The sequence below is a fragment of the Caloenas nicobarica genome, chromosome 13, assembly GCF_036013445.1.
Source record: "Caloenas nicobarica isolate bCalNic1 chromosome 13, bCalNic1.hap1, whole genome shotgun sequence".
In the NCBI taxonomy this organism is placed as follows: domain Eukaryota; kingdom Metazoa; phylum Chordata; class Aves; order Columbiformes; family Columbidae; genus Caloenas; species Caloenas nicobarica.
The window spans coordinates 11332651-11351118 of record NC_088257.1 but is presented as its reverse complement, the minus strand read 5'-3'; the positions used below and the strand labels follow the sequence as shown (position 1 = coordinate 11351118).

Below are 18468 nucleotides of genomic sequence, written 5' to 3'. Positions count from 1 at the left end.
ATAAAATATAATGTGGAGCAGGGGTGTTTTGCTGAGCAGCTGTACCGCTATGTGTGTTTATATTAGGTCAGTAAAGATGCTCTGTTGGCTGCATCTGCAGATACAGTAGCCAATTGATCTAATGCAGTTTCTAAAGGCTTTCTATCCAGGTGATGTCATCCTTTTAGCTCCCTTCCCCTCCCACTCTCTTTCCTCCTTATTAGATATTTCATCTTGCTGCGGAGCATCCAATCGATGGGAGCTTCTCCTGAGGGAGCTGCTGAGAAGCCAGCAAAGATAGTAGGAATTAGGACTCCAGCAGCCAGGCTTGCTGTAGCTATGGACGTACTGGTTTGTTGTGCATTACAGAAATGTTTTAATTGGAGAAGCTAGGCGTGGATTAACCGGGGTATCTGACTGATGCATTAGAATACTAAGCAACACTGCAGAGTTGTAAACTGCATTAAAAAAAAAAAAGGAGGGGGGGCAAAAGAGAAAAGGGTTTGTATCGCAGAGGCTTTTAATACATTCCACAGTGCAAACCTGTTAGAGCATATATCCTGGAGCTACAATCTGGACACTAATTCAATTTTTGCAGTTATGATGGACAAGAGTATAAAGAAGAAACTTTAATATCCAGGGTGTGGGATTCCTGAATCGCCTAAGATGCTGAAGAACCTCTGCAAAATTTCATCTATAATGTGAACGTGAAGTTTCTGAAAAGTGGACCCGAAGATAAGCCACTTGTAAATGCATTTTAGTGAAGAGAAAAAAGGAATTTGAAGAATTGATATCTCACCTTTTAATGCATTGTTGCTTTAACCTGCAGTTCTAATCCATTTCAGAATTAATTCAATTTTAGCAGCACTTTTTGGGTACATGCCTCTTGCCTGGGGGAACGTATGGATATTTGTATTTTAAAAGCTAGGAAACATTTTGATTTGAATTTATGTGCTTGTTAAAACCGGAACATTTTTATAGGAATTGCTGCTGCTGCTGCTAACTCACTGCAATACTGAAAACTCCTCAGATCTAGTGGAAGCTGTAATCGAATTCAGTGTGAAATTCAAGCCTGAGAAGTTGCGTACATGTATATTTGCTGCTTTGGTTTATGATTTTTAAAGAGAATCCAGAAGGGATTTTACTCCTTTTTTTTTTTTTTCTGTGGCATTTATTTGAGAAAGGAAACTTTTTTTCCCCAGCCTAAGAAATGGCTTTTCTCGTTCGATGTTATGCCAACTGCCTGCAACCGTGGGCCTCCAAAGTAAGTAAGATTTTTGTCTGTGTTGCATTTCTCTGACATATATTGACAACCGTGGTGCTGTTTGAATGTTCAGTTCTCAAACCCCGAGTGCTGCTCGGATGAGATGCTGCACTCGGGGCTGTGCATGGACTGTTCTTGTGGAATCATTTCTAAACGGGAAGAGGGGGACCTTGAAATCTTGGAATTGTTTTCTAGACGAATAGCTTACAAATTAATAGAAAGTATAAAAATGCCATTTGCTTATGAAATGTGTAAAGCTTGCTTTTTAGCCTATAAATACGAAGCAAGTGTTATTGAAGTGTAACATTTTTGTGACTGCTTGCATGTTTTGCTAACTTGAAAATATTGGTATACAAACCCACTGATGTTCCAATTTTCAAGCTGTATGAAGCTGTACTGGTTGTTTCCTTTGTGCAGCGTTGTGGAATTGGTTAATTATTTAGCTGAACTATGTAATTACAATTAGCTTTAAAGGGCCCAAATTATTTTGTGTCTGAAGATGCAGAAACTGGGGAGGGAAGGATGTTTCTCTTAAAGGAGGTAATGACATCTAGAACATTCGAGCTAAACCTACCTATTGAGATAAAAGCCTTTAAAGAAATAAAAAAATACAGTATTTGTCAGACTCTTACTATTTGATGTGCTTGTTCAGAAAATTAGCTGAGTTGCTGATGTTTTATTAACGCTACTGCCAAGGAGTAGTCACCCAAGACAAGGGAATTGCCTTATAAACCTGAGGCTGGGCGTATATTCATTATTATTTATTATTTATTACAAGTTTGTATTCGTATTGCAGCTCATACATGCTAGAATAAAGACCGTGCAACTTTTTGCATGTGAAAGCCGGCAGGGCTTGAAGGCAAAACCCTTCTGCTCTTGACATCACAAGATATGACATTGACTTTGGAGCAAGAAATTTGCTCTTGACTTTGGTCTCAAAAAGTTTAGAGTCTAAGTGACATGATGGTGTGGAGCAGCAGAGCTGGGTGTGTGGAGTCCTTGTGCAGGGTGGGGTTTTTTTTGTTGTTGTTTTTTTTTTTTACTGATAAAATACAAATGGAACCTCACTGTGTATGGGGGCAAAAATGTTGAGCTTTGGGGTCTCTGTATGGAGTTGTCAAAGTCAATGTGTAAATTGGTGGGTGTATGTGTGGCTGAATTTTGCCTGTTTTGCGTGTGCTGAGTCCACCCCATCACGAGGGAAAGCGGAGCTGCTGGTACCCCGTTGCCTTGAAGGGCTCAACCAGGTAATTGCGGCTCCTCACCTTAGAGATGCTGCTGGCAAGCGTTGGCCTGTTTGTATCATCATCTGTGTCTCCATCTCCATGTAGACCCCTTCGCTTTCTTCCCTTCCTGCTCTATAGACATTAACTATGAAAGGATCAGTTTACTTAAGCTTGGCTTACCTGCACCACTCTTATTAAGGAGTTGTGAACGTGTAATATTGCTTAAAAAATGGGAATGCTTAGTCACGTTGGTACTTCAGCTGAGATTGCTCTTTCTGTAGAGTTTGGGCCAAAGTGAGGAACCACAGAAAAGCAGCCCTGTGCTCAGATAAGGGTTTTGCAGGGGTAAGATAACAGTAAAAAAAAAAAATCATAAAGGTTTTTGACGCCCCGTGTCAGTTCTTTGGATGATACCCAGTGGATTACTGCCATACCGGTCAAGCCATTTATTCACTCATTTACTATTCATAAATAAAATGGTATAAAGTGTTGGGGAGGGGGAAGAATGTTTCTCTTTCCCTTCCTTTCCTTTTTTTTTTTTTTTTTTTTTTTAATGGCTAATACAAACTGATAAACTGGTTTTGCAATCCAATCCATAAGTAAAAGTTCTTTAAAAGCACCTCTAATCCTCTTCTACAAAGCCCCCCAAAACTCTTGTAGACCCCCACAAACTTTTAAACTGATCTGTTCATGATGTTCTGCAACTGTGAGGAGAAATGTGCATAGGATTAAACACACTGATCAGCTGAATTATGTCCAAGTTTGTTCCATTTTGGTTTCAGCTGAGCTTTGTACCACAAATCTGTTTCTGTGACAGATGTTTTATAATAATACATATTATAGCAAAATAACTGATGTCAGAGTTTTAAATATGCAAGTTTCTAACTTTTAACTTGAAAGTGTATTTTATGATACTATTTTGAAACTAGAACCATTTTTTGCCATAGAGCAGTGAATATCTAATTTTTCATTTACTTTCTCAGTGATTAAATTCAAAATTTCCTAGATTTATGTAGATATCTGTCCCAGAATTTTTTTAATTAGTTGCTTTTAAACTGGTATAGGACAATAGTCTGAAAATGGGCTGTTGACTCAGTTGTAATTATAGCTGTTCCGAGTGTGCCAGTGTAATGATACATCTATTTAATCAGAGCAAAATGAAGACATGTTTCAGATGACTAATCAGAAAGGTAAGCTTTCGTAAAGGTATGTAAAGGAGAACACTTGGGAAGGTTAACCTTCACTGAGGAGGTTAATTTGGCTGTGAGTGACCCACGGGAGAAGCAGCTTTAGGAGCTCCGTCACCTCCTGGTAGAGATTTTCCGAGCACCAGAATTGCACACACCAGTTTGCATTGCACACACCAGTTTGCATTACGTGCACCCCTCATCTCCGAGAAACTCTGCTGCTTTTGGATTCCGAAAGTAAAAGGGATGGACTAGATATCTGTAAAGTAATGGATGCAATCTCTTCTCCTGCATGGAGGGAGGACAAACTGAGACAGAGACCTCCGAGGTTATGAATTTCTGCATTGCACCCAAAGATGAGCTGTATGAGCTTTTTGGCCCTTCTGTGCAGGCTCTTTTAGAGCTCAGCGTTATTTCTCAAGACTCTGCTGATACATGGAAATGTGTCCAAGAGAAATCACCATCTCCTTTGCAGAAAGATGATGGTCGTTCCTCTGTCAGTTGTGTCTGGAGGTACCAGGACAGGGGCAGAATCCCGCATCAGAAGAAATGGTCTTTGCCTGTGCACTTTCTGGAACGATAGACTACCAAAAAAAAAAAAAAAAGAGATAAATAGATGCAGGTGTTCCTATGCAAACATGGTGAATATGCTGAGCAGCGAGGAGTGTGGAGAGCAGTGATCAAAGCAGCCCTGGCTGTCAAGTCGCTGCCGCTCCAGAGGAGGATGAAGGTTAGAGGACTTTGCATTGGTCTTGTGGAGATCTGCTTCTGTTTGCAAGGACAAGAGGCATTCAGCTGATATTAAACTAAATTCCTCTGATACCAATGCAATATTTTAAGGCAAAAAATTTAAATATTTCTTATGTATCTCAGCAAGATTCTGATTGTCTTTGTAATTCTGGTCATAACTTCCTCAGTGTCTGTTAAATTGTCTGTAATGCACTTTGTGGTATTAGACTCTTAAACGGAGACGCGTTATGAAGTCACTCTGAAAGAAAGCTCTAAACTTAATGATTTAGATATATATGGTTCTCCTGTAATAGGAATTTTATGCACATCCTAACAATTTCCCAAGCCTAGAACGCATACACATTTGTGTAGCAGGAGGGTCTGATGGGGAAAATACGGAGTGGTTGGATAATCTATCTATAGAGGATATTTAAAAAGGGATGCTTTTTGAGATAATGTGCTTTTTATAGAAAATAAGGGGGTTTGAATTAACATCTAAGGTTCTAAAATGTTTGTTCCTGAAGGAAAACAGTTTCATTTAAGATCCCAGGTGCATGTTAAACTTGTCTTATGACTGTAGACAGTAATTTATTTTCTCTGGGCTTCTGTGTTGTTCTTCTCTTTCTGCCGTTTAGATAAAAATCTAATAATGCTGAGCATAATAACAAGATACGTTTGCTCGGTACAAGTTTGTGTTTGGGTTAGAGCGGAAGACTCAGAGTAATTTTTCAGTCCCATTCCTATTTCTGCTGTTGTCTCAGAGGGACACGTGATGCAAGTTTTAGTTACCCGTAACTAAAATCAGTGTAACACCATCTTCTGATTCCAAAGGGTATCAGTTTGGCCTCCAAGATCTTGAGTTGAAACCTTCATGCAATTAAAGATTATTTTCAGCTCCTCAGAAGAAAAAAGCAGAGCTTGGATAGTGTGTCCTTGATTTGATTCGATGTCGTCCTTGTCTGTGTTAATGAACTTACATGGAACATAGCCCTGGTAGTACGAATTTTAAATGTTTTCAGGATGACTAGCTGATCCTTTGCTTTCTTTTCTCGGTCTGTGCGAGTCTGTGTGCAGTGGGTGAGTTCCTCCAGTCTGGTTGCTGACTGTTTTCTCCCCTTCTCTGAGCTTTGGTTTGCATGGTTGAGCCCTCTTTTGAATTTTTGGAGTTTTCAACCAGCTCCTCATCATATTTATGATCTCTCCTTTTCCATATTTTTTGACCTTTTTTTCCCCTCCATCCCCTGCAACAGAAGGATTGCCTTGTTACCCCATCAGAATTGGTTTGTAGGAGCACAGCCTCTTGGTTACTCGATATTCCAATCCCTGAGTGCTTGGACTGATGAATGCCAATTTTCTTTGCGCTTAGTTAAAAGTTTAGCTCTGGAGTTTTTTTTTATAACAACTTGCAAGATACTTTCCGCAAAACTTTTTAAATGTACTTTTTGTTTGATAGTTTATAAAGATAAAAATGGTTTAATATGAGCTCTGTGGCCATTTACTCTAGAAAGCTTGGATTTTCTTATACTCTTGTATATAGTATGTTGAGGTTAAATGCAAGTACACATCGTACTACTTTTCAACAAAAAAAAAAAGCCTTTTCCTGAAGTATTGTTTTTGTCGGAAATCGGCTCCTAATACACAAATAAACGCCTATCTGTTCATTTATTTCCTTTGTTTGGTTTAAACCAGCTTTGTTACAATTCTGCTTACAGCTACAGCTGAGTTCGGGACCACCCTGTTTTGCTCCTCTCACTTCCACGAATGCATTTCTTTATGAATACAGAAAGAAAGCGTAGCTGGAAGACTGGCGTTCTTTTGTTTCTCTGCATATGCAGGACCTGGGGGCCCCTTAGCTCTGAGCTGAGAGGTGCTCGGTGTTGCTCACAGCGTCGGCGTCCTCGCCCTGAGCTCCCTGCGTCCCCGCAGCCCAGTGGCACTTGCATGATGTCATTACAGCGACGTCAGCTTGCAGCAGCCTGGGGCTGTGCGAAGAGGGACCATCATCACCACGGTAGCGTTGATAACTGACTCAGCTGAGGTGAAACTCGCTGCAGATGAGGAATTTTGGGTGCCCTGCGGTGTTGTCCCAGGGCGAGAGCTCCCTGCCGTCGACTGCTGCCCTTTGGTGACCTGGGAACACACTTTACAGCATCACCAGCTGCTGGCATGGCTTGTTTGCTGCTGTAATTATTTAGACATGGCTTTTTTTTAGTCTTGTATTATTTTTCAGTGGCAAGAGCAGTGAAATTTGAACTCTTGGCATTGAAAATAAGTCTTTTTGAACACTCCTGTTACATTTTCATAATAACAAAACACAATTCTTGATATTTTAAAAATGTTACACTGTGAATGGACCAGAGAAGAGTTGATCTATATTAGTTGGTGGTTGTAAAACATGCAACTTATGTTTGCGTGTCCGATATTCCCAGTATTATGGAGCTCTCATCAATACTGGTACATTTTTTCACAGGTGAATTTTCACAGCTCAAGTCCCCATTTCTTCTCCAAAGCAGAGATATTTGCATGTCAGACACTTAGCATTATCATGAGTTAAGGCATAGCAGTAATCTATAATTTAGACATATGAAAACCAAATTAAAATTGCATTACATGTGTGGTTTAAGGCAACACCAGAATTTAGTTTGAAATTCTGTCCTCATGTCACCTTATTGTAACTAAGGAAACGTAACACTTGAGAGGATTTTATTTTTTACATGCTGTAGGAGCCATGAAGACCAAAAAGCTCTTGGCTGCCAGGGGCGTAGAACAGCCTCTAGGGGTTTTTAATTCTTTTAGATGTTTTGTGTTGTGGCTTTTTTTTTTTTTCTTTCTAAGCCTGGGGTTATTTTAGGAAGGCTACAAGGATAGTTTTGAGGGCAGTGCAAGGCTGTCACGAATGGTATCAACTTGGTCCTTGTTTCTTTGAGATTCATGTCTGTAGCACCAATAATACTGGAGTAAGTATGTACTGTGGCCAGTGAATTGAAACAAATATTGAAATATATATTGTCAGCAAGCCCATCTTTTGTATATTTCAAAAAAGATGATGATCTAAGGTTTGTTTAGTTGGATAGGCATCATTTTTCTTTGCATGATGTTGGAGGTCATAGGATTTTATCTGAACCTGTTGGCAATTTGATCCATCAGTTCGCTCTAAAAACAAAACAAAAGACATCACTGATGCTCTTTAAAAATCTGAAGAAATCTTCTTTTGTGTCACTGGTGGAACATCTGTGGTCTTTAAGGAGAAAATGGTTTTGTTTGCATTCAATTGGCTGAGGACTGATGTCAGCACAGGCGGCTCGGCTGGGCTCAGCTGCCCCTTGCTGCGGATCCTTAAGTGGCCTCTTTCTGAATCTCTGAGGAGCAAGTTTCTCCTCTCCCATTACCACAGCTCTATGTGTATTTTAAACATTTTTAAACTGGAGCAGAGTTGGAGCTCATCTGTAAAGGTGAACATAAACCAGAGCTAATGTACATAAATCCTTTGGAAGCAGGCTAATGAAAACGCTGCAGAATAACTTCAGAGAACTCCAGTTGGTTTTGGTGGTTTCCAGTTGTTTTTGGTGAGATGGTTAAAGTAATTTACTGATGCCAAGAAAATATGTCTGAGAGGGTGGGTTTTTTTCCTTTTATGTGTGGGTGAGGTTTTTTTTTTGTTTTAGATGGAATGAATGGGGTGGGTGAGAACAAAAAGTGGGATACAGAAAGGTTTGCTTGGTGAGAGACTGACTGCATGTCAGTGGGAGTAAGCACCGCTGCTTTTGTTTTGGTAGGAATAATAGAACTAATTAAAGAAATTTATTGTCTTGTGAAAATGAACAAACTGACGATGGAACTGCAGGCACATAGTGAGACCACCAAAACAACTGGCAAATAAGATGCCACAATGCCGACTTTGCTCAAGTTGGAGGCGAAGGGAAACAGCATTGACTGTAAAGCCAGCAAGGGGTCTGGCAGAGAAACTACCAAGGTACCAGAGCTAAACCGAAATCCGGAATAGTGCTGCTGTGCCCAGCAGAGCCACTTGGCCGCTTCTGGGCAGAGCTTTTCTTCTGCCGTGGTGGGGGTTTGGTTTGTAGGAAATCACAAAGGTATTGGAGATGTACGTGGGAGTGCAAAGGGAAGGGGAAAGCGCCCAGCAGGGCTGCCAAAAAACAGGGAAACCCGAAGACTGGAAGTGCAAATGGGAATTACAAGGAAGGTGTTTAGACAGAACTAATTCATTCTAATATTAACTCTGTGAAAGGTGTTGAGTCAAGGGCGTCAGAGGTAATGGCGTATGAAGGGAATGGAAGGATGGAGTGATGAAAAGTGGGAGCTGGCAGAGGGCTCAGAGGGCTGTGTCCCCTTCAGTTCTGTGATCAGGTGGTCTCTTTAATTTGGCACTTTTTAATTTTTCAAACTGAAGGCAAACATGCTTTTTTTAACAGTCTAGACTTTCTGTGTCATCTGAGAAAGGAAAATTGGAACCCTTAAACCACTTGGGTGCAAGGGAGGCTGGGCAGGAGCATTTCTGAAAGCTCAGAGGTCATCATGTGCGATCACAGTTAATGATCCAAGGGTGTGTTAATGGGTTCCAGCTTAAAACAGTGAAAACCTCTTAATGGAAAACCTCAAGCAATAAACAAAATAATAAATATGTATGCCTTAAGACTGGGATTGTTAGGCTGTGAGAGCTGGTGGGGTTGGTGTGGCAGCGGGTGGTGGTTTTTAGGGTGACACAGCAGAGGTGTGTGTGCCCTGACCCTGCTCGTCCTCGGGGGTTTCATGGCAATAAAACCCCATGTTGGTGCTGAAGATTATTACTCTTGTTGGCAACATTTCAGGGAACTTCAGAAAAGCAAATAAGGTATGAGGTTACTGACAATCTGTAAAACCAAGGACATAAAATTTTGCTTACGCGGCCTGTAGAAGGACAGACTGTTCCCTCAGAGGCTGATGTTTCTGATGTGTACAGGCTAGGTCGATTGGTTGTAAACATCCATACAGGGACCTCGGAAAACTGATGAAAAACTTTGCTGTCAAGGAGTATCAAAGAATGAGGCGAAACTTCTGCTTCCTTATTGACCTTTCTTTCCATTAATTTGAATTTTTAATGGACACTGTACATTGAGAGAATTACGCAGACCTTTAGTAATTTGGTTTCAGGTTTAATAAACATGCCATTTACTGCAGGTTGAAACACAATGTTGAAGCTTATTTAACATGTAGAAAAAGATAATTCATAGGTCTTGTGTCCATCCATCAAGACTATTTTGCAAATTCATGTTGTCTGTGCCTTTTCAACATGAGTTTTTCGGATATCCAAACTGTACCAGGAAACACCGATATTTATTTTAAAAACTTGTGGTACAAAGGCACAGATATGGTTTTCCATAGGGAAAAGAGACCAGGAAATGCAAAAATAAGTCATGTAGGAAATACAGCATGAAGAGCTGTGCTGAAATAGGTTCTTCTGATTCCTTTCCCTGGAAAGAAGGGTAAATACAAAGACAAAAGTCTCAGTTTAGCACTCCTATAACAAAACTTCACTTACAACTTCTGTGATTGCCTTTCTCTTTATATAAGCTCTGCAATGAATTTTCTATAGCCTTAATTTTTAGCAAAACCTCCCAGGTGAGCACATAAAGGAAAGTTCTCCTCAGGGTAACAGTCATTTTTAGTGTGCTTCTCAAAAGAGTTAATTGGTGGTCATCTTGTCGAAGATCACGTCATCTGCTCTGTGATACGGGGCATGTGCAATCTTAAAAATCTGTTATACCAGAATTGGCTTTTAATTTAATTCCCGAGTATTCTGTGTGATTTCACTGCTGAGAGTAAATGGTGTTTACGTAAGAAGTAAATGTCCCTGCAGACGCACTCGATGTAGGCCTGTAGAAATGGTCTGTTAGTTTGCGAAATGGACCATGTATTGGAATTTATACTTCAATTAATTTCAAAATTGCAGACCTAATGCTTGAAGGAAGTTGGCAAATTACTTCTTGTATAGCAAGTGTTGCCATAGGTATAGATAGAAATACTACTGCAAAGCTAAATTAAATACTAATTTAGAAAATTAGTGTTAGTTGGGAAATCTCTGCTCAGACACGCGTCTTCCAGTTGCATGGCAGTTTTTGTTGTCTTGCCTGCGTCTTTGGTTATCAGACACCTCAAACTGGATGTCTTAAAAATTAGATACTTCCAAATGAGATCAAGTGAGATGCAGTTCAGTCAACTGCACTGGATAGCTTGAAAATTATTTGTAAAAGGTCAGTGTAGTTGTAATTGTTGCGGAGTGTTCTGTGGCTACGGAGGAGAAGTACTGCCTCGCTGTAAATTTGGTGTGGTTTTGGTGATGAAAGCGTAGTGAAGTAATAAAACTGAAGAGTGTTACCTTTCTGTTATCCAAGAGGAAATGAACAGGACGTCATCTGGTTGATTCACCTCTGATACTCATCAGATGCAGAAAAAGCTGAATAACCCATGAGATTTTGGCAATTGTGCAGCAGTGTCAGTTTGTCAGTGTTGGCACCAACGTGGTCGTTTTTGGAGAGGGACCCAAGGTGGGATTATTTAGCACCCTGCCCCATCACATCTTGAAAACTTCACATTTTGTGTGACCAGACAGATTGACGCTCCTATTAGGACGAGCTCCCGAAGGATTTAGTGTTTTTTCTTTCTTTTGTTCCTATTGCAATTTGCAATATCTCTTTAAAAATTGCCTCGTCGATTCTGATTTTCTTGGGTGTAATCACCGACAGTATTTGCCAGACTCTGTGGGAGGGCAGAGCTGTGGGTGGCTGTGCAGACCATAACTTCTATTTCCTTAACTTCCTTTCACGTACAACTCTGAACCGCAGTACGGCATTTCAGCGGGGGGTTTGGTGCTAAATATCTCTTTGTTGGGAAAGGTCAGTCACAAGGATGTGCTGGCACCGATGTAGGGACTGGCTGTGCCAGCACATCGAATGCGCTCATATTCAAATTCCAAATTATCCTTTCTTGTGAAAAAATGAAATTGTGATGGTTTAAAGTGGTAAGTAAGTAGTCTATTTCTGTGCTGAGTGTTTATTAGAATTTCATGAATGTTTGGGGCTTTCCTATCTGTGGATGCTGGAACATACAACTAGTCAGAAGATAATTCAGGTATCTATGTCTGCATCTGAAAGCATCTAATAAGGACATACTGACGTTCACCTATTTTGAACTTGTTTCCTGAACACATAATTTTTCAAGATGTTGGTGCAATTGTAACAATAATTTATAAGCTTCTCCCACAAAAAAATCATAGTCGAATAAAAAGTGAACGTTACTCACCAATAGTTAAGACAATGTTATATACAACACTTTCAGCAACTTCACCACCACATCCAGCAAGTCTTTCCCGTGTCCGCTGTCCTGTTACAGAAACACCCTGTCCATGTATTGCTGCTTAGTGAGCTCTGAAAAAAAGAACAATCAGTTTGGGTAATAAAAATGACACACGAAGACAGAAGCTGTGATTTATTTTGGGAGATGGAGTAGAGTGACAAGCAGCACTTTAAAGGTCACTTGTCTCAAATAAACCTTATCTCTCTCTCAAGTTTAAAGAGATATTGCAGTGTTCCCTTGCATCTAACCTGCATTAAATGTCTTTTTATGAGAACATATTGCAGAGTCCAGCCGGAGCATCGTATATGCCCATGTGCTTTATAGGTGATTGAAATGAATGTGAGTGCTGGCAGGGGAAGGGAGATCAGTTTTAAGTGATTAACGAGTTGATTAGAAATACTCGTTTGGGAAGGCTGGCGGTGTTTTGGAGTTGGTCTTCAATGTGTATTTGTGAAAATGGCATTCAAAGTACATACACAACTTACTTATTTTGAGAGATGTGTCTTGCTCCAGCACTACTTCTCAACCTAGGTATATAGAACAGCCTTCATCATAAGAATCTTAAAATTTAAACTAAATTAGGGAAGAAAAACTTTATGTGGCAGTTTGTATCTATGTGTGTGTCTCTCTGCCTTTGAGCCAGAATGGGCTTCAATAACACCAGTTTTTGGGAGACAGCAGGTCCCTTCCAAGCCAAACTGTCGTATGATTCTTGTTATCCTGGGAAATCTCACAGAATTGGTTCCGCTTTTGGTCCTGCTTGTTGTCTTTCTGGAGCCATTCTGAAAGTCTGAAAATCATTATGAACCTGGATAGCAGGGAGCTTAAATTAGATTTCCTTGTATCTGTATTACCACAGTCAGCATGGGACTTGCTCATGGACGGAGAGAAATCTGATTGAATCTGAACTCGGAGCTGGTGGTTGGAACCAGGAGGTTATAAAGACAGGGACAGGCTGAGGAGGTTGCAGCAGAACTGCAGTCTCGTTAAGCTGGGAGTAATTAATCCGTGTGGGTTGATTTGTTCTGTAATGTACTAAAACTTCCTGCTTTGCTTTTATAGGTTTTTGTTCTCGTCATTAAGAGGTCGCGTCTCGGTGCACGTCGGCTCTTGCCGCGTGCGCTGGAGATGCCGACTGCACCTTTGGGCTGCGGGATTGAATTTTGTCAGCCGAGTGGTTTGACCTTTTTGCTGTTCTCAAACCCTGAGAATAGATTTTTTTTTTTTTTTTTCGGTCTGTAAAACCTTTTGGTGGCTAAACATAGTCTTCAAAGTGCTGTGTTTCCTTCATATTTGGATGAAGTTCACTATTTTATACCTATTGCTTGGAGATTTTTTTAATGGGAGTTTGTGAAAGCTAGCAATCTCTCACTTTTCAAACTTCTTCCTTTTCCAAATACATGTGAAAGTAGATATTAATTTACAGGTTGGATATTTTATACTTTATAAGTAAAATAAATACAAAACTAGTATAATGTAAATATTAGGATAGTGGAAAATAGTTTTGCAGTCTTTCCCTTTCCCAGAGTTACTTTGCAATTAATGATCTGTGCTGGTTTTTAGAGCCTGTAGGATGGTTGGATTTGAATAGCAATTGCCAATGAGAATATCATTGCGAATTACAGGTGACACAACATCCCCCATGTTTCTCATAAAAGTTTTGATAATCAAAATTATGTTACACGTGTCAGAGGTGCTCTCAACTTTTGTTCTGGACGCGGGAAAGGTTTCAAGAGACCAACCGTGCCACTTACGGTTTTGGAAAATACGTGAACAAGTATTTGGTAAAGTGCTTCTCTTGTGCTCTTTAAAAAAATTGACATAAAAAACGTGATTCCAAATGAAGATCTGGTTTGAATATCAAGTGGCTGACACAACTGGGTGGAATTTTGTTTGTTTTGTAGAAGAAACTTTTCATTTTGATGGTGGTACTTGATGCTGTCAGAGTAGTTTTGGCCTTTTTTGCATCAGAACATTTTTTTTTAAAGGAATAATGCATAATTTTATCACTTAAAAATGGGACACATTTTATCATAAAAACTGTGATTCTCTGATACGATGTTCTTACCATATAGTTGAGCGTAAATTTTAAAAATACCAGATGTAAATGTGGCAGAAAATAGATGGGGAGCTGAATTAAAGGACTGGCTATTTTATAGTGTTCTATGTAGGCTTTTGAAGGATCAAAGCCACTACTGGCTTTTACTTTTTTTCAATAGAACATGTTTGTGGGCTTCAATCATGCACTAAAATTTATATATCTATATATGTGTGTTCATTTACAGATAGATTTATAGAAGTAGTATTGTACATGCATGTACAATTTATGAAGAGTGCATAATATTCTTTCTATGTACTTAATTTCCTAAAGAAGAATCAAAAGTGTTTTATGGACCAAAACTTTTGTTTCCTTTTTTTTTTTTTTAATATATATATTGATGGTTTCTAGAGGCTATTCTTGAACTAAGGCATGAACTGAATTTATAAACCTGCTTCATATTGGGTTGCAACATAAGCAAATATTTAAGAGTGTGGGCTCTTTGACCGATGTAACTATTTGCCATCTGATGTGCTCTCAATCCTGTCGGTGTATGTCAGTGAGCTCTAAAGAGGCTAGAGTTTTGTTTTATGGAAAGGTGTGTTGGTTTTTGTCAGTCATAAAATCTGAAGTGTGACTGGGCAAGCTTAGTCTAAATAAGCTTTTTCTCAAAATGTACATCAAGTTACAAATGCATATTCAAATGTTTAACAAAAGTTTTATGGATAACTTTGTCTTCCAATCAGACTTACACATCTTTTTCCCTTTCTTTTTCCTGCCTTTTCCCAAATCCATTTTATTTACAGCTTCCAGCTGATCTTACCAAGATGCATCTTACTGACAATCCTCATCCTCAGGTGACTCACGTCCCTTCAAGCCAGTCGGGATGTAGCATTGCCAGTGATTCGGGGAGCAGCAGCCTGTCTGATATTTATCAGGTATTATTGCTTTTGTTTCTTACTTTTCCTTCCTTGGTGTTAAACGTTCCATGAACAAAACCAGTGGCCCTTTAGCCAAGATTTCCCCTCTTGATGCTTCTGCATATCTCCGTGTTGTTCCTGTGACTTGCGACCACCACACGAAAGTGAAACAAACTTCTTTCAAAGCTCTTTTTGTTGCTTTTCGCATCTTTATTTACCAACAAGTGTGCTGTTGCTTTCAGTGTCACAGCTGATGATTTATGGGACCGTTTTCTTTCTTTCTGAAATGGAGTAAATTTCATGAAATTGTTCTTGTGTTTCAAATACCTTCCTTGATTATTTCTATTTATTGCTAATAACAGATGTTCTGTTCTGCAAACAAAAGCATGGTAATAAACGTGACCTCTGCACTAATTGAGTATAGAAATTCTAGTTTGCTTGCTTGAGAATAGCAGTTGTCTGAAATCCAGAGATATCTGTATGTAAGGAAATTAAAGCTAACATACTTAATAAGTTACCTGTCACGTGTCAAATTGCAGAGGTAGTTTCCTGGGTTTTTTGTTCTGATTGATGAGGATGCTAATCTTGAGTTTCTCTTGATCAGTAATTTCACTTTTTTTTTCAACTTTCAAGTTGAAGTCTGACTACAATACTGAGTATATAGCAACCATTTAGCACGACATAGTTGTAACTTGATTTTAGACACCTCTTCTCTTGGGTGCTGTTTCTATACACTGAACAGAGATTGGTGACGTATCTTATTTATGGCAAAGTATTGCCAGGTAACTTTAAAAATAAACCATTAAAAGCAAAAACCATTTTAGAACATTAAGTGTCTCTACGCATTTTTGTCCTATTTAATCTGTTATTTTACTTCTTCTTTAGATGTGCTTGCTGCCAGGTGGGTCAGGAGTAACTTGCATCCCTGAGAGAGTCTTCTTAAAATGCTCTGAATTCTCTGATTTCTGAGAGGCGGTGCTGGAAGACTTTGTTCTATATCTTGATTTGATTAGTCAGAATCACCAGAACTAGTTGTGTATAGTACCTTAACATCTCGTATGTTGGGATGCTTTTTGACAGTTTTCCTGACCATTGTCTGCCTGTCTGTCTACCTGAGCAGTTTGGAGAGGTGGCTCTGAGTGAAAAGCACTTTAAATATATTATTGATAAAGAAAATATCATTCCAGTAATGAGTGAATATCATGTGTGGTTAGTTACATTTGAAATGCTTTATGTCTACTCATCAGAAAATGCCAAAAGAGCATAATTATTAAACAAATAGAAATTATATAAATAAAAGAAATAAAGGAGTAGCATATTTATATGCACCGCAGCATATAAACAGTGGTGAAATGTATTTTTTTACCCTAAGGAATTATTAATTTATTAATGTGAAAGTTACTGCAGGTTTTCTATTAATTTTGAGGAGTGAGGACCCTTAAGGTAAGAATCTCCTTTTCCGTGACATTAGCCCATCTGTGTTTGCATCCTGAAGGAACACAGACATCTGTAAATTTTGCTGACACTCCCTGGGCAGTTGGGGTGATGTCCGAGGCATGTTACCCCGTAGACTCATGTGAGGCCTTCAAAGGCAATATTACAGCAATGTCACTAGTCCTGAAAGATAGCATTGGAGAATCAAGCGTTTGAACTGTGGGTGAAGAATAGATGGGCAACAGGCATGTCATGAGGGGAAAAAACCCACTTCTTATATTTTTAGTGAATTTTTTGTATCTTGTTCTCATATGCATAATGTGCAAATAGTAACCTGTCAAAAGCTGCTGGGTATTTTATGGGCTTTATGGCAGTCGCTGTAACAGTTTTGGCGAAGTCGCTTATTTGTCACACAGTTATAAGCGCACGGATAGATAATGTGTAATAGTGTCATGGTACAGTATTTTAACATAGCACTATATTGCAGTGATGCATCAATATAGACAGATTTTGAAATCTGAAGGAAAAAGAAAAATGTTTCCCCCAATATTCATCGTGATATTATGAAGGCAGAGAATCTCTTTGATACACAATAAACCTGCATGTTGAGTATAATGAATCGGCTCAGTAGCTGGAAGCATTTTGGGTACATTAAAATACAGCGCTCCAGGAAGGACTTGGAAAGTGCTGCTTTGCTTTTGCAGTCAGCTTCATACCTATTACATACCAAACTCTCTAGGAGTATCATTAGAATCACAGAATCATTAATGTCAGCAGAGGAGAGCATTTTTGAATAATTTTGATTAAAGTAGCCTTGAAATGACCTTTTGAATTAATGGTAGCTTAACATTAATTTTTTACAGTAAGTAGTGCAAACATGATTCCAGAGTAGGAAAATACGATTAGGATGGTAGAACCAAAGAATGACACAAATTTTATTAAGATATTTGGAAAGGGTTTCCATTCGTCTGTGTACACTATATTAATCGATAGTGTTGAAATGAAGTTTCACGTGTTCCAGTTGTTTTGCAGTCCAGGATGTTAAACAGGAAATGATGAACATAAAGCTTAAGGTGAGATCAGCAGCAAAGGAGTCCTGCCCACAAGCAGTGCCATGAAAACATTGTGCTAAAACGCTTAGTCAGTTGTAGAAACTTCTGAAAACAAATATAAGAAGACAGTTTTCTCCCTTTTCCTGTACTATTACTGCTCCCTGTTGGAACTTGCAGTCTTTATGTGGTAAAATATCCAAATGTACGTATTGTAAAGTCCAACTTGCTTAGAATATTGCAGAGAAGTTATTTTTCTGTTGGACCGTAGACATTTTTTTTTAATATAGGAAAAAAAATATTCCCAACAATTTTTAAAACAACTTCTTGAATTTGTTTGAAGTGGATTGATTTTTTTTTTTTTTTTTTTTCTTTCATTCAACCCACTTTGTACTGCATGCTTGGTTTCAGAACTATGGGGAGGCTGCATGGCTATGTGTACAGAAGTTGAAATGAGAGATTATAACTTCTGCAAACAGCTGCTGTGACCTGCTGTAGGTATCCTCAGGGAAAAATAATTCAACAGGTATTACAGAGAGAAAACACCTTTCTTTGCCCTTTCGCAGGTGGCCAGCAATGGTACCATCGGGAATCCAGAGCGTATCTGACGTAGGTGGGCAGGGTCTCACTTCTGCCATAGTGAGTTAGTTACCTGATAAGAAGCTTGCGGTGCACTTCTCTGTATGACCAGCACTTTTGTATCTATTTTTTCTTATCTGTTTAGTTCTGTCAGTGATGTGCCTGAAGTTTCTTTCTCTCTCTCTCTCTTTTTTTTTTTTTTTTTTTTTTTAAATCTTTCATTTATCCCTTTGGCAGTATATATTATTCGTGGGTAGAAACATCATTGCCCAGCAATAATTCAAATTGTGGTTAAGGTTGTGATATTAAAATGGATTATCTATAAAATATGCATCAGAGAGTAGGCCTTACTGAGGGTTTTTCTGTCAATTCTGAAAAAAGGCTTGGACATTTTTTCTGATAAAATTGACAGGAGAGAAGGGGAAAAAAAACCAACTTGTTCTTAATAGCAGGTTGCATCTGGAGTCACAAGCACTAAAATACATTATCATATGGAGTTACTATGGCACAGGAAATCTTTTACATGAGGCTTTTCTTTTTTTCCTGTCACTGCCTTTTTCTGACACACGTTGTGGTGGAATATACATATAATTATCACCAAAACTTTGCAAGGGCTAATTCTTACGTCTTTGGCTTCCAAAGTGGAGACCAGTGTACAGGACATATTTGTGATCAACATTTGGCAAACATATCTGAAACATGTAAATTGG

The 18468-nt window shown here is 39.0% G+C and overlaps 1 protein-coding gene across 2 annotated transcripts in view; it reads left to right on the top strand.

Annotated features, from left to right (window-relative positions):
- The window catches only part of RAPGEF6 (Rap guanine nucleotide exchange factor 6), a 120575-nt gene that overhangs the window by 59713 nt on the left and 42394 nt on the right, over window positions 1–18468 (top strand). For both annotated transcript variants that reach the window (XM_065644446.1, XM_065644445.1), the window contains exon 7: window positions 14583–14714. In XM_065644446.1, the coding sequence (XP_065500518.1) occupies window positions 14583–14714 (132 nt within the window). The remainder of the gene's footprint in view (window positions 1–14582; window positions 14715–18468) is intronic.